The 15,441-nt window shown below is 48.6% G+C and overlaps 1 protein-coding gene across 1 annotated transcript in view; it reads left to right on the top strand.

Moving 5' to 3' along the window:
* The first annotated feature begins 293 nt into the window (after positions 1-293).
* The window catches only part of LOC146250894 (microtubule cross-linking factor 2-like), a 41,895-nt gene continuing 26,747 nt past the window's right edge, over positions 294-15,441 (top strand). Inside the window, 4 exon segments of the mRNA XM_084680503.1 lie at positions 294-867; positions 869-1,529; positions 3,437-3,661; positions 9,274-9,432. Coding sequence (XP_084536629.1) covers positions 641-867; positions 869-1,529; positions 3,437-3,661; positions 9,274-9,432 — 1,272 coding nt within the window. The 5' untranslated portion in view covers positions 294-640.

Raw genomic sequence — 15,441 nt, forward strand, 5'->3', positions numbered from 1 at the left:
AGACTATGTTAATGTATGGTGGCAATGTTCTTATAGGACAGCCTCGTTCGTTGGCCCCCTTTCACGCAGCCATACCATCCCTCCAATGTTGCTTCGTATATTTTCCTACTTGTGTTTTTTTCTCTAGACTGAACTGTATTGACTAGTAGGCTACTGTGTTCTTTGCTCGTGTCCTGTGTTTTCATTAAGTTTTGCTCGTGTTTCTTTATGTTGTTTGTTTCCAAGCCGGGAGGAGGCAGCAGTGAGCAGCCGAGATGCTCTTTTCCCAGACAGACAGTCAGCGGCTCGTCACCAACAGAACCGCTAGGAGCTGGGCGTAGAAAAAATACCCTCCCGAGCACACTGCCTCTCTTTTCTTTACCACATTATTCTGCACCGGTGAAGGAGGAACCGTGCAGAGACAGGGAGAGCGCGAAAGACGTGAAAGTTAACGGAATAATTATAATTTTTTTACGGGAAATACTACGAAAACCTGTCCTTATTGCGTGTAACTTGTTCCCTTGGTTCTTCATTCTGCGCTGTTGCATGCGGTTCAATTTGGGGCTTGCATAGATCGTTTTGCCTTTTGATAGAACTGAACTTCTGCCTCTTTCATGTAGAGGTTTCGTTTCTGTGTTCAGTTGTTGTAAAAGCGGAATGAATGACAAAGACAAAGGCTGATGTTCATTCGCCAACTCACTCTGTCTCGCAAAAGGAACGGAGACTCCGGCTCAAAATGGACAGCGGGACCGAGAGCGCCGGCAGCGGGCTGGCTCAGCCGCAACAGCAGCACCAGTTTGAGGAGCAGCCTGCGGTGCCGCCCGTTCAACGGAACGAGAAGAAGAAAATCAACCGGGCACCGTCTCCTGCCAGACCTAAGGACGTTCCTGTTGGTCTCGACCAAGATTCGTGGAGGAATAGGAACCCCGACTCTTAGCGTCAAACCTGGCTCAATACATCTTGGGAGCAGGGTCTCGAGGCGCAGTCCCGGTGGTGGGAAAGAAACCAAATCAGAAAAAGCAAAAATGACAGGAAAATCCACATTATCGGTTGCCAGTGCGCAAAAAAGCACAAAAAATGGTCGGAGGAAGGTATCTGACGCCAGCATAGCCTCGGACGACCTGAGTAAAGATTCTGGGTGCGCTCCAGGGAAACTGTCTCCAACGGACAGCAGCTCGGAGCTTTCCGATTGTGCCTCGGAAGAAAACAAGCTATCCACCGACGCTCTCAGCAGTGATACTGAATCCAGCAGCCGTGGCGGGGGGCCTGAGGTCAACACACGGACCCAAGACGAAGTGCTCTCAGAGAGAAGCCGTGGACACCAACATGCCAAGACCTCGGTGGAGAAGGACCGACTCTCGCTGGGAGTAGAAACGGGGGAGGGAAGCATCTCTCCCGGAGACGAACGCTCTCTCACCTCCTTCGACAGCCGAGTGCCCGCCAGCACTTCGCTGGCCTTCTCTGACCTCACTGAGGAGTACATGGATGGCATGCACGAGGAGTTCTTCAGGGAAATCGAGGAACTGAGATCAGAGAATGATTATCTCAAAGTAAGAGAGATGTTTTCCCCACTGCAAATGTGTCCCATGTTTACGTTTGTTTATGTCAGTCATTAGAACCAATTATTCCGGAGTTTGGGTTTAAAAGCAACACACTTTACAGTAAAACATAAGACGTTCTTCGAAATATCCCACTACCCTCTGAAATAAATACATTTATTAATATAGGATATATTATAGGCTATATATGTCCAATTATATGATTAGGCTAATTGATTGAATGATTGATTGACCCTGCCTTCCGTCCAAGCTTCCACCTTCAAAAGTCAATATTTCAAGACTGCAGAGGTGGTCTGTGGTGTTATCTCTGATAGCACACACTACTTCAGCTGTTGTTCAGGTGCTTGTGCTTGTCTGATGCGTGATCAAAACACCGGAGGTGGGCGGAGGGGCACGCAGGTGGCTCCACTGGCATGCAGTTCACTCTTGTTACGCACAAGAGGGTTACAGTGACCGCGGTAAAGACGGCTTGGCTAATTGCACTGTCATCTGTTGTCATGTAATAGGTGACGTGTGTCCGGGTAGACAGATCTCAGAGGGGGGTCGACAGGAATTAATTGAATTAAGGCGTAGCTGTACGCGCACGAGGCCATAATCCGACAGAGTAAAATATGTATTTATGGAAAAGTCTCCTTAAGGCATCTCTGACAAAAACATTTTTTATCAGTAGTTGAAAAAAATAGCCCTGCATATATAAGTAAAGCCATGTTAACTGGTTGCCAACCAGTGGTTGATTCCTGCATAGTGTTGGAGTGTAAGAACACTGCCCTGCACATTGAGATTGAAGTCTTCATTGACATTTGAGGTGAACTCTCTACGTGGTCACGCAAAACTGTAACTGGCTGCTGGGCTCTGAGAGTCTTCATCGCTATAACCAGGGAGAGCTCTCCACAAACTCTACATCTCTAATTGACTGTGGAAATCAGGTCAGCCGTGACATTAAAGTAGCGGAGTACAGTTCAATTTATCACTCGTATGACTCCCCTCCCCCTTTCCCCCCGCCCCCTCTGTCTCACCGACATGATCTTCTGCAGATGTTGGGCATCCCGGGGGTACCACCCCCACCTAGCACGCTAGGGTAACCGCGCAGCACCATTACAGGCTGCTAGCATCGTTCAGATACTGCAGTCCAACCCGCCCATGTTCAGTTATTGAATGCGCCTCACCGGTATCTTCACTCTCTCGATATTGTTTATGTTACCGGGGTTCACCGCACGCGCACAGCGTGAGCGCGCGCTCCTCCGCAGTGTGTGACCCACATTCTCCCGTCTCGTGGCGCTGTAGTAGTAGGTCTGTATGACAGCACAGCGGCCCCCTCTTTTCTCTTCACAGTAGCTGCGCTAGAAGAAAATGTTGTTACACACTCGCACACACACACATACACAGTCTTCTTCCTACTCTACAGCATAAATACTTTATCTGGCTTATTACTATGCCTCTGTTTGAGGTTAGGGGGATTTGTAGTAAAGCCTACACACTTGTTATGTAACGCATGTGCAGTAGCTGTCAGCTAGTTACTACAGCTACTACAGATATAGTGATGTAATATTTATGTCCACATCAGTGGGTAATAATAGTTATCAAACAACCTTATCACCCAGAAGTCCAGTTCTGTACAGTTACTCCCTTGTTTTACAGCTGTTCTCCCTGACTGTATGTCTGTACTGTACTGTGTGTACCAGTCACGAGGAAGGTCAATGGATCAAGGTCTGACGCAATGTTTGATCTGAGGAAGATTTGATTGCAGAGGAACCATTTTAGCTCCACTCAATTCAACTCTCTTCCTCTCCACCCTTCAATCTCCCTCTCCTTCCCTCTCTACCCCCTATACCCCATCCCTCCCCCCTTCACCCCACTCTCCTTCCATCTCCACCCCCTCCGCCTCCGCCCTCCCCCAGGATGAGATGGAGGAGCTGCGTTCAGAGATGCTGGAGATGAGGGACATGTACCTGGAGGAGGATGTGTACCAGCTGCAGGAGCTGAGGCAGCAGCTGGACATGGCCAACAAGACCTGCCGCATCCTGCAGTACCGCCTGCGCAAGGCCGAGCGGAGGAGCCTGCGGGTGGCCCAGACAGGCCAGGTGGACGGAGAGCTTATACGCACCCTGGAGCAAGACGTCAAGGTGAGGGAGAGAGAGCGTCTGTCTGTGTGTGTGTGTATGATATGATAAAAGATGCAGTAAAGTCCAAAGGTCCGCCGAGGGGACTTTGAAGTAATGACGAGCAACCAGGCCATTCACACGCAGCACATCTCAACAAGAAAAAGCGACACACAGTTAGGTCATAAGGTCATACGTGGGTCTCATTAGTAGAGACCTCTCTGCCTGTTGGTTTTCCCGCTGTCGACCCCAGGCTGTGGTTACACATCCCAAACTCACACGGTTCCGTCAACCTCCATCCAGACACGGACGCACAATGTGGTCTTTCTTCCATCAGCCGAAGGAGACAAGTTGGACATTGAAGCGGAGGAAAGACATGGAGGGTAGAGAGGTGTGAAGGTTGAAAGAGGAGTGGAAAAATGGAGAGAGAATGTTCGGAAGAGGGTAATGATGTCATTCCTTGGGGGTCAGTCCTTGTTGCTGTTCCTCTCCATGCCTCCCGTTGTTTATTGTGTGAGAGAGAGAAAACAGAGAAGAAAGCACAGAAGAATAGTGTCCCTTCTTTTGCCGAGCTAACATTGTGCCTCGCGGCGTGGCAGTGCTGACTCAAGGGATTCTGGGAGATTTGTTCCACTGCCGAGTTAAAGTCTGGGACAGCCAATGACAGTGGGAGTAGGCTGAAAGGCTTTCTGGGTCGCAGAGACAAGGCGCTGTCTAGAGAGGCTATTAACACAGGAAACCCCAAACAAACCGCTGGGAAACCACCCTGGCCTCCTTCTCTTCTCTCTTTCGCGCAAACTGTGTTCCCAACTCCCTTTGCCTATTTTCCCTCTTATTTTCCCTCCCCCTTCCTTGCCCCCTTTCTCTCTCTCTCTTTCTCTCCCTCCCTATTTCTTTCTCGTCCTCCCTCTTTCTTTCTCTCTTCCCCCTTCCTCTACTCTCTTCCCTCTCCTCTCAACACATAGCAGATTGTTTCCCCTAGCTACCGGAGCAAAGCCAGATCAGGTTTCACCCCCCCCCCCCCCTCCAGTTCTCTGTTCTCTCACACAACCAGGGCCTTCTGTGTGTGTGTGTGTGTGCGCGCGCGCACGTTTGTGTGTGTCAGACATGCTCTAAGCGTTCTCTGGCCCCCTTGGCTACCACAACACTGTGTCTCTGAAACAACAGTTCCCAGACCTGAAGGGCGTTTATCAAGTCAGTCTAGTGTGTTACAGTAGTATAAACATATTTCTAATGGATGGTGTGCGTTGCTAGTTTTAACTACACCTGTGTACTCGAGAGAAGGAGTGGATCAAATAAGTATTCTTTCCCCATGTGGTTTAGTGTTGAGTCATGGAAAAATAAGCCTGTCATTAAAAAAAGTTAGAATTCAGGAAGTTACTCCCAGTCAAACCACCCTGTGACTGTGGTCAGTCTGTATGATAATGACTCCTTATTTTTTAGTCCTACAGATGACATGGCACTCCCTTGCCTTTTTCAAAGACACAGGCAACAACAGAACTTACTCTTGGTTTAGCGTCTCATAGACAAATGGTGTTGCCTTGCTAAGCCTTGATTTATGACTCACACACAGGAATAGTGTTTTTTATTTGTCTCATGTTGACACATGAGAACAAAATATGTACTCAGGACCAGCAATGTACTCTATCAAATATAAATAATATACAAACATACGTTAAGTTCAAAATAATTAACAGGCCACTCACCTAAAACCTATTACAGTAATACATGACTAAAAGTTTAAAAGCAGCGTATCATATTTACCAACATTATGACAAAGCAGCACAACACAATGAGATAAAACATATAAATATATAAGTATAAGGAGAGATAAGTCACTAAGGCAGCATATGTATTAAAACACACACACACAAGTGTTATTTACTAATCCCCAACCAAACCCCCTTAAAAAAAAAAGTCTTGATTGATAAAAAAGTCTCTTGTTGCAGGGCCAATAAACTGTCTCCACAAGGTCATTTTCTTCTTAGTTTGCTGTCCTTGTGGGGACTTCTGCTGAGTCAAACAAGACCACACACTCACACCCACCCACACACAAAATCCCATGTCCTTTTGCATCTTGAGAGTGCGGGGGAAGAAGGTGTGTGTGTGTGTGTCCTGTGCTCTAATCGCATGCTGTTCTACTTCCCACATCCAGCCGTAAACATCTGCGTCATGTGACAGGAAATGGAGCATAACCAGTTTTCTCACGATGTCTTCAAACCATACAGACTCAAGCATGACCAGCAAGCATTAGTCCTGCGTGACTCAGCATGTCTCAGGTGCTCTGAAACAGGGTTTCTGGTGTGTCGCACGACCGCGTTAGCCTTAGAAGCTAAAGACGGAGGTGTCAGTTTCGTTTAGTTGTCATAAGATGAACAGTGGAGCAGCTCAGTCACACTAGTTGAGAGTCTATATTGTCTGACGGAGGCTGGATGCAGCTGTTCCTCTGCTCTAAAGAGGAAGTCCAGTATTTTATAGCTACTTTAGATAAGGTTTTGACCACACTGTGTCTCTTTTCTATACTCCATATCTCTGTCCTAGTGCTCTCCTTCGTCCCTCTCTTCCTTATCTTCCTGTGTTTACATTGCGCTCGGGTTTGAGGCTGGCTGGTCTGAATAATATCCTCTCCTGCCTATAGGAGAGAGGCTCTCCTGCATAGCAACGGCATAGAGACCCATGCAGGAGGAAGGGTGTGGAGGGGAGGTGGGGGAGAGGTGGAAGGAGGAAGCTAGGAGGTGTTTTTTCTCTCTTTTATTCCTGTTCTTGTTCTGCGTCTTAGTGCATGTTAGATTCGATGCAGAGGTTCTATACGTAGAAACATCCATATTATGTAGAGTCAGTATCCATGTGTTAACCAGGTCCTGGCACGTTCATGAAGCTTTGTAGGTTCCAGGAAAGTGTTGCTGGTCTACCATGCCTGTTCTGCTGCTGGGAACCATGTGAAGCAACACACACACCACACACACACACACACACACACATGCACACACACACACACACACGGTCCAATTACCAAACCATCATCATGCAGGGTTTAAACGTCTCCCTCTGTCATAAGGACAGCAGATCTGCCCAGTTAACAGAGTGGAGGAAGGGAGAAGGGAAGGCAGGCAGGCAGGAAAAAAGGGTAATAGAACTATTAAAACAGATGCATTGGTAAACCATGTTCCATTGACATCGCAAAGTGCTGATCATAGTAATTATGAAGGCCTTTGTCTGTTAGAAGTCAGTTGGTGCTGAGCATGCAGTAACAGCTTAGTTAGACTGTAAATATCAATAGCTTTGGACTATACAGTAAATAAAAGAGCTTCCCTTTGTTAGTACTGACATGAATCATCAAAGAGGAAAATTCAATATGCTTGCTAAGGTTGTTTAAAAGCAAAACATAAAGTTGAGAAAAGCTCAAAATAGCCTCACCCGAAAGTTCAAGGTTGTGTCAGAGAATACAATTACCGATTTAATTCAGCTGTTCACAGCTATTCAGCCATTGTAAAGAAAATATTTGATGTGAACAGGACCTAGTTGAAGAACAGCATCCAATTCCTGAAGTGGGCACGGTTTTGGAAGGGCCCAAGGCCCTGGGTCTTTCAGGGTTTAGTGAAATCATGGTTGACATTGATGTTCCTCACCCACATCTCCGTCCCTCTTACGCACACAAACACTTCCCCCAGCTTTAACTGCCTCCATACAGATAAGATCAGATAGGGGTGGTGGTGGGGTGTGGGGGGGTAGTCCTAGTTGGCCGTTGGGGTAACAGGGCAGAGCAAGCAGGGCAGCTGGAGCGTGGAATGCTGCCAGGCACAGAAGATGAGGAGGAACAGGCTGCTGTTTGTTATAAACACACACACACACAAGCGCACACACCCCCACAACACAGAGAGAGAGAGAGAGAGACAGGCACCCACCGCAAACTACCCACAAAATAAATCAGTTTGGCCGTTAACGGTTGCCTCGTCATGTGATGTTCTGACACAGTGATGCTGTGTGTGTGTGTGTGTGTGTGTGTTGAGCCCTTGTCTCCCGCCCACTCGAGGTGTTCACTCTGCAGATCAGAACAGCAACACCTTTCATCTGGAGACCCAGATAGACAAAGCAGCGGGCGGAGGGGGGGGGGGGGGGGGGGGACTGTAAATGCGTGGCTGTTAACAGCCCATTAATAAAGATGTTTAACGGCTAAAGGGGCGCGGGCCTCCATAAAGAAGAAGCCTCCCTCCCATACAACCCCCCCCCCCCCAACCCACCTCCCTCCCCCAGAGGAGAGGGAGCCAACCTGGAGCCAGGCCAGACTGAGGGGGGAGGAGAGATGTGGTCTGACCATGTGGTACCTCCACCAGACCTCTGACCCTCTAAAAGACAGACAGAGAGAGAGAGGGGGGGGGGGGGGGGACGGACAGGCGTAGAAAGATACAGAATGTGAACATTGAAGAGAAAGGTGAGAGGGGGTACAAGATGAAGAGGGACACAGAGTCAGAGGCATGCACACACACACACACACACACACACACAGAGGGGTGAATTAGAGCGTGGTGGAACGAGGCAGTTGGTTTGTCTTCTCCTGTAATGGGCAGCACAGAGGAGCATTGTGACTCTCAGCTACACATTGGCTCTGGTTCAGAGCCAAGGAGAGGATCCCCACGCACACACACGAACAAACACAAAACATACACTCTCACAAGCACACCTACACACCAACACAACTGCAGATTCAAAGATTCGCTGGTGATTTGTGTCTGAGTTATAAAATACTATTGAAAACTGTTCTGTCTGGGGCCAAGAAGCAGCTCTCAACATGGATTTAGCCATCTAGTGCTTCATTTTCAATACTAGCGCTAATGTAGCATTAATGCTCACCGTGTATCTCCTCTTATAGCTGCCAACCATAACAATACAGGCTGCAGGTGCCTGGAGTCCTTCAGTACACACATCTAACCTACAGCCATGGCATCTGTGTTGACATAGTCAGACCTATGAGAGGGTGACCACCATTATTGTAACAGTAACGATCCTATTAATAATAATGAGCCGTATTCATTTATTCGTTTACTGTGTCTCCGCACTTTCAAGGTCGGTTAAGCAATCGACCAAACATCCCATAAAAATGTCTTAAGATGCAGAGAAAAAAATCAGTGGATTATCAGTCCTTGCCAAAAGGTGTCTATGTTCATTATCTCACGGAGGACTCTGATTGCTGAGTATGTCCTGCAGCTGGATTTACATCTATACAAGAATGACCTATCAGCTCGGTCCGATCTGACCTACATCAGACCAGAGTTGCCTGGTCATCTGTCACCGGGCAGGCCAGGACTTGTTGAGTTGAGGATAAGATACCTCCAGGGGCTTGTGGGTAATTGCACTGTCATGCTGTTGTTGATTTCATGAGCCATATCAACGCCTGCCTGTGATACAGATACCGCTAATGAGCACGCACTGCCACTGGGCAAGAGAGCACCTTCTGATAAGAAGAAAGCAGCTTTATCATGAACAGCAAAAACACGAGTTGAAAAATGGGTTGCGGTTACTGTGAAGGAACAGTTACTGCCCTAAACGCGATCACATGTGGGCACGCACACGTTTCACAGAGTCACATTGACGAGGACCCAACCGCTCTCTCACCACGGTCCTCTCCCCCCCCCCAGGTGGCCAAAGACGTGTCCATCCGCCTGCACAACGAGCTGGACAGCGTGGAGAAGCGGCGTGGGCGCGTGGAGGAGGAGAACGAGGAGCTGAGGGTCCGCCTGCAGGACCTGGAGGTGGCCAAGCAGGTGCTGCAGGCCGAGATGGAGAAGAGCAGAGAGGTGAGGGACTGGGGGAGGAGCGGAGGGAGGAGGGGGGACGGTTGATGCTGGCCTGCTGCTGGGGGGGGCTGGCGGGGTGAGTTGGGTCAAAAGGCGCGTGGCCTGTGCTCTGAGCTGCACTAGATCTCTCTCTTCACGTCTTGTCTCTCCCCTTCTTCTTTTTCTCCTCCCTCATCTCGTGTTGATTAGTCTCTGGAGGGCAAAGGGACTTCCTCGTTCTCCACTCTTCCTCTATGTCTTCGTCTTTCTCTCTTTCTTACTTGAACGTGGGTTGGATAACTGGCTGGCTGGATGTCTATGCACTCTGCTAACCGGGTTAATACAGCTGCTCTGTGCTAGTCCCATGGAGAGGGAGATTCTTTGCATAGCTGACACACTTCGGATCAAGGGCTGTCCTTTTGTTGTTTTTGTGTGTGTGTGTATGTGTATGTGTGTGTGTGTGTGTGTGTGTGTATGTGTGTGTGTGTGAGTGTGTGTGTGTGTGTGTGAAGGACGGGATGGGGTGGCAGGGTTGTTAAAGAGTGCGTATGAGGAATGTCTGTTTCAACTTTGGATATAATGTTGCTCTCAAGAACATAGAATCAGATACATAGATAGAAACAGAGAGAGTAAGAAGAGTAGGAGAGAGAGCCAGATAGAAGCAGTGGAAATAAGACAGGCAGACATTCGTGTATGAAGGTGGATTAAAGATTTATGGAGTATTGATTTTTCTGGTGTAGCCTCAGTCTTGTCTGCGGCTGGCTGTGGTGAGGGGTGGCCAGACTGCTACTTTCAGTGCTGCTATCACCCAGTACGAGTGTGCCCTGGAGATGCAATCGTAATTCCATTGCTGGACATTGCCTGGCGATATCTTTGGTCTTAGATATTAGAAGGCCCTCTCAGACTTGTAGAACTGAGGAAGAAAGGTTCAGCTAATATGCTAGCGTCTTGCTGCTAGCCTGCTAGCACCTTTTGTTTGCAAGCCAACGCTTTCTGATTAGCAGGGAATTGACAAGAGGGGGACAAAGGAATCTGGAATGTGACTCCCCCTCCTCCTCTCCCCGCTCCCTCCCTCAATCTCTCCATCCCACCTCTTTCCCCTTCATGAGAGACTGCTGATCAAGAGATTTCTTCATCCTCCCTCTCGCAACCCCCCTCTCCTTGTCCTTCTCTCATTCCAACCACATTGATCCCTCTTCCAGCTGTGTTGACCCTCTGAAGGTGACCGGGCAACACTGGATGGTTGGATAAAACAGCGAATGGCTGGAGGAATGGAGGCTTGAGGGATGGAAAGGGGTAGTTAACTCCAATGTTGAATAGAGAAAGTGAATAGAAAGAAAAGGTGGTCTTCAGCAGCTGTTTTGACCCCTTGAAGGTTACTGGGCTACGCTTGGATGGAGGGATAGATAGAGGGATGGAATGGTGAAAGGATGGAGGAATGGAAGGACAGAGGGATAGAGAGGTTGGTTTATTCCAACACCCTCCTGAGAAATAAATAAAGGGGGGGTGAACCAAAGCTGTGCCGACCCTCTGAAGGTGACTGGGCTGGATGGAAGGGGACATGATTGGAGGGGAGTGGGCTTTGGGAAGGAGGGTGAAGAGATGGGGGGGGGCTTATGTCGGTGGGTTAGTGGTGTAGCTCCAAATGTGGAGAGAAAGGGAGGGTTGTACCATGTGTGATTACCTGGTTGGGGGGTCTAGGTCATACCATGTGTGCTCTTGGTTGGGGGTTCAGGAGACAGCAGTGATAACGTCGTTAACTGGACAATCCTCAGTGACAAATGGTTGGAAGGAGTAACAGTGTGTGTCTCTGTCTTTCTCTCTTTATTTCTCTCTTTTGATGTCCTTCTGATATGCCCTTCTGGTGTTGAGATTCGTGGTCTCTCTCTCTCTCTCTCTCTCTCTCTCTCTCTCTCTCTCTCCCTCCCTCCCTCCCATCCTCTCAACAGCATTTTATTTTGCCATTACTATTCATGGAAAGCCCGTCCTTATGTTATTTATTGCTAAGAGGAAGTGCTGTCCATTGTTTGTAGGGGCTGGGGAAAGGAGGGGGGCGACCTTGAGCAGGGAGGTTGGGGGGGGCTCTGAAAATGTGAGGCACTAGGAAGGTCAGTGGAACATGAGGTCATGTGACTACAGGGCACTGCTTACTTCCTGGTCAGGCTCCTCCTATGCTGCATGTTCCCCCTTCAGTTCTCACAACTGGAGAAGTAGCCTACAACAACAATGGGGGTTTACAAAAGACTACAATAAACTCTCTCCCGTCACTCCCTCACTCTGGTCAAGGCCCACCTTCAGATTCAGTATCTCAGCCTGCAAAGCTGCCTTCAACAATGGACCAGTGGAACTCCTGAATGGAAGTGGTTTGCAGTTGTTTTGGGACTAATCTACCTCTCAGTTCTGTCAACTCAGTTCTCTCAAATACGGCGCATGCTTTTAAAACCGGTAGGATTGATGAGAGCAATGGGCTCTGTCTCTGTCTCATTGGTCTGTGTCAAGTATGAAACAAATACAGCAGTTCTCTCCTTATATGGTAGAGAAAGAAACTGAGAGTGAGAGCTCTCTATATCTGTCTCTGTGGCTTCTTGGCTTTGGCCAGTCGTTGGTGATCCAGTGTTTAAGGGCATGCATACTGCTAGAGATTAATGTGTGTCTGTGTATTTATGTAATGGTGCGCGCACATACACACACACACACGCGCGCACGCACACACACACACATCCAAACCTGTTGAGCTGCATTAGGTGTGTCCTGAGTGCTTCTTCTCAGTCAGCCAAACTGACAAGCTAAATCTGAGATTCGCTGCTGATCCTGCTGACCTCATCAGCCAATCAGAGAGCCAAAGCCACATGGAGAGCAGTCCCACATGGCCGGCTGTCATCACCAGCAGAGTCTGTGTGGGTGTGTTTGCGTGTGTGTCGCGAGTGTGTGTGTGTGTGCTGATTAGTAATCCTGACCTACACTTGCAGGCTGTCACAGTGGTGCCTGTGGACCTGAACCCCACCCCCAGCCTGTACCTGGGCTCCAACTCAGAAACAACCTACGATATCCCTCTATCCCAATCTACTCCTCCCTGACTCCCTACCTTTAACACTCCCTCCCTCTCTGACTCTCTCTTTCTCCCTCTATGGCTCCCCCTGTTCCCCTCTGACTCCCTACCCTTGACTCTCCCCTCTCCATTTCTACCTCTGACTCCGCCCTCTCGCCTTCATCCTTATCCCCCTGCCTAGTACTACATTAATAGTGACAGTCCCCTGTTGTCAAGGTGGCTTAGAATCACAGCATCCCCCCAGAACCTTCCAGACTGTACACCTATCAGACGTGGACTAGTTTGCAAGGCAGGTGGTAACGTGCAACCAGGAACCCCGGCTCCTTCTCTGCCCCTGACCCAGAGCCTGTTCGCCCTAGCCCTGACCCTGACCGTGACCTAGTAAACCTCTCTGCTTAATGATGGGTTCAATTGCCAGCTGTCTGTATGTGTGTGTGTCTGTGGGGAGAAAGTTGTTGTTTTGGATCTGTTCCAAGGCTTTTCCAAGCACACTCAAATGAGTGTGTGAGTTTCTGTGTGTGTGTCCTTGCACGTGTGTGTGTGTGTGTGTGTAGGGGCCTCCATGGCACCAAGGCAGACAAGCATACAGTAGAGGTTTGTTGGGTGTTTCTAGGCCATCGTGATTGATTAGAACGAGGACTCCAAGTGAAGCTAATAAATAACAAGATGTTACTCAACGCTGGGTGTAACCATGGGACACCTTAGGAAGACTGAGAGGAAACAGAAGAAGCGAGGGAAGTAAAGAAAGAGAGAGAAAATAAAGAAAGCTCGATAGATGTTTTGGGGTGAGGAGGAGAGAGGCCAGGATCAAAAGGAGCACTCCCAGGAGTAGGGCTGTGTTACTGGGTCGATTTGAGCCTGAAGTCCTAAGAGACAGACTGGGGTTGGAGAGGGGCTGCACTGAGCTGGAAACTCTCAACAGACACGCAAACTCACAGACACACAGAGAAATAGACAGAGTGAGAGACAACAGAAAAATAACAGTACACAAAGACTATCACAGTGGTGGAGGAAAGAAAATATAGATCCTCTAAAGCAACATAATCCATTTCTGATGTGTAAATGCAGCACACAACACCAATATTCACTGCACCAGTACTCTGTTTAATTCAAAACTTGCATATTTAGCCCCCAGAGGGCTGGGAAGGTAATTTCATGCTCCAGTGAAATGCTCATGAAATATGAGAAGACTCCCTCAGATCCAGTTTCTACCAGACAGACAGGCAGACAGACAGGCAGGCAGTGTCCAGTATATCCATCCTCCTGGTATTTACTAGAGGGCCTGTCTGCAGGATGGAGCAGGAGGAGGAGGAGGAGACGTGAGGGAAACAGACACATCTAAACCAGCACCAGTTTCTCTCGCGAGCTAGCCCTAACCCAGCCTGCTACCACCCCAACCTCACATGAACCGACTAGCTCCTCCTCCTACCCCTCCTCCCCCTGCTCTTTATAGGCATTAAAAGGTTTTCTAAAGTGTCAGATTATCTCATACATGCTGCGAGCAGGTCTGATTTGTGGAGTCTGGGGCTTCTAGAAAAGTCCAGGGGCTATGCTCAATTCACCGGGGAACCGTTGTTGTCTGGAGAAGCTGTTAAAGTGTGTGTGTGTGTGTTTTGAGGAGGTTGTTATAGACAGACGATTTTATCAATAGTCCACATCAAGGCTTAGTGGCTCAGATTAATAGCTCCTCCGAGCACTAATGCTTTCTACCAGCCTGTGTGTGTGAGCGTGCGAGTGTGTGTGGGGGTGCTTGTGAGTGTGTTTGCACGCTTGTGTGTCTGCTGGCGTGACCGTGTGCATTAGACTGTGAGTGATGCCCAGCAGCTCCAGGAGTGAGAATTACACATGAATTATACATACTTATGTCATCTGAATATGAGGAGAGAATGGTTATAAACAACCAGGCTGGTTGCCTGAGGAGATGTTCAGTCCGATTGGTTTACAAGGTCTGTATTTAGACTCGACTCTGTTCCTTTCTGCCAAATGGGACGAGATTAGATTCGGTTCTATGTAAGGCCTGCAGTACATAAGGAGAGGGGAGGAGGAGGGATGAGGGGAGACGAGGGGAGAGGAGAGGAGAAGAGAAAAGGGAGGAGAAAGACAATAGAACAGAACAGAAGAAAAGAGAAGAGAGGAGGAGATTTGGACTTTGGAAAATATCTTGATTGGACAGTCAAAAGTGCCAGCTAGCCACCAGTGACGTACATCACAACAACCATTTTGGATCCTACTTACTCATATCAAAAGAAAAACTCAAATATAGTTTTACAGACAAAAAAAAAAATTCTAAACAAAAGTGTGACGGATGTCTCAGTAATGAGGATGTAGGCCTACTGTACAGTGTTAGTGTTCAGGGAGGAGACTAGCCTGCAGACATCACACAGGGCAGGGAAGGGCAGGGCAGGGCGGGTTAGGGGAGATTAGGATAGACCACAACCCTGCCCGGGCAGGTTACCTGGCACACACACAACCACACACACGCCTCAATCCACATTACTGCCCTCTATTAATAGTGCTGTTTATGCGCTTTGATGAGCTGAGGGTCAAATAAAGCTCCCACTCTTATCTGTCACACTCTCTCTTACGTTCTCCTCTTCCCTCTCCCTCTCCCTCCCTCTGTCTCTCTGACATCATCGCCATGTTGCCAGTCTTGTGATCTGTCGCATGGTATCATGGAGCTGGCACGCTGGCCTCCTGGTCTTTATTGGTCAGGGTCGCCATGGTTACCCCAGTGTGGACACCCCCGCAGGGTTAGGGGCAAGGATGGACTGGCCGACTGACAGACGGACAGACAGACCAAGATTTGGCTGTGCCACACGCTGTTGTAGTGGACTCTTTGTCCATAGCGAGAGAAGAGAGGGAGAGGGAGAGAGTCCATGAAAGTCCCAGTGCGTATGGTCATTGACATAGTCACTGATCTGCAGTTTTGCACTATTGTACTTTAGGAAGTTTAAGTATTAGGGTTAGTATCGTCGATTATT

Source organism: Hypomesus nipponensis, chromosome 18 (genome assembly GCF_054491055.1).
Source record: "Hypomesus nipponensis isolate SF chromosome 18, ASM5449105v1, whole genome shotgun sequence".
Classification (NCBI taxonomy): Eukaryota; Metazoa; Chordata; class Actinopteri; order Osmeriformes; family Osmeridae; genus Hypomesus; species Hypomesus nipponensis.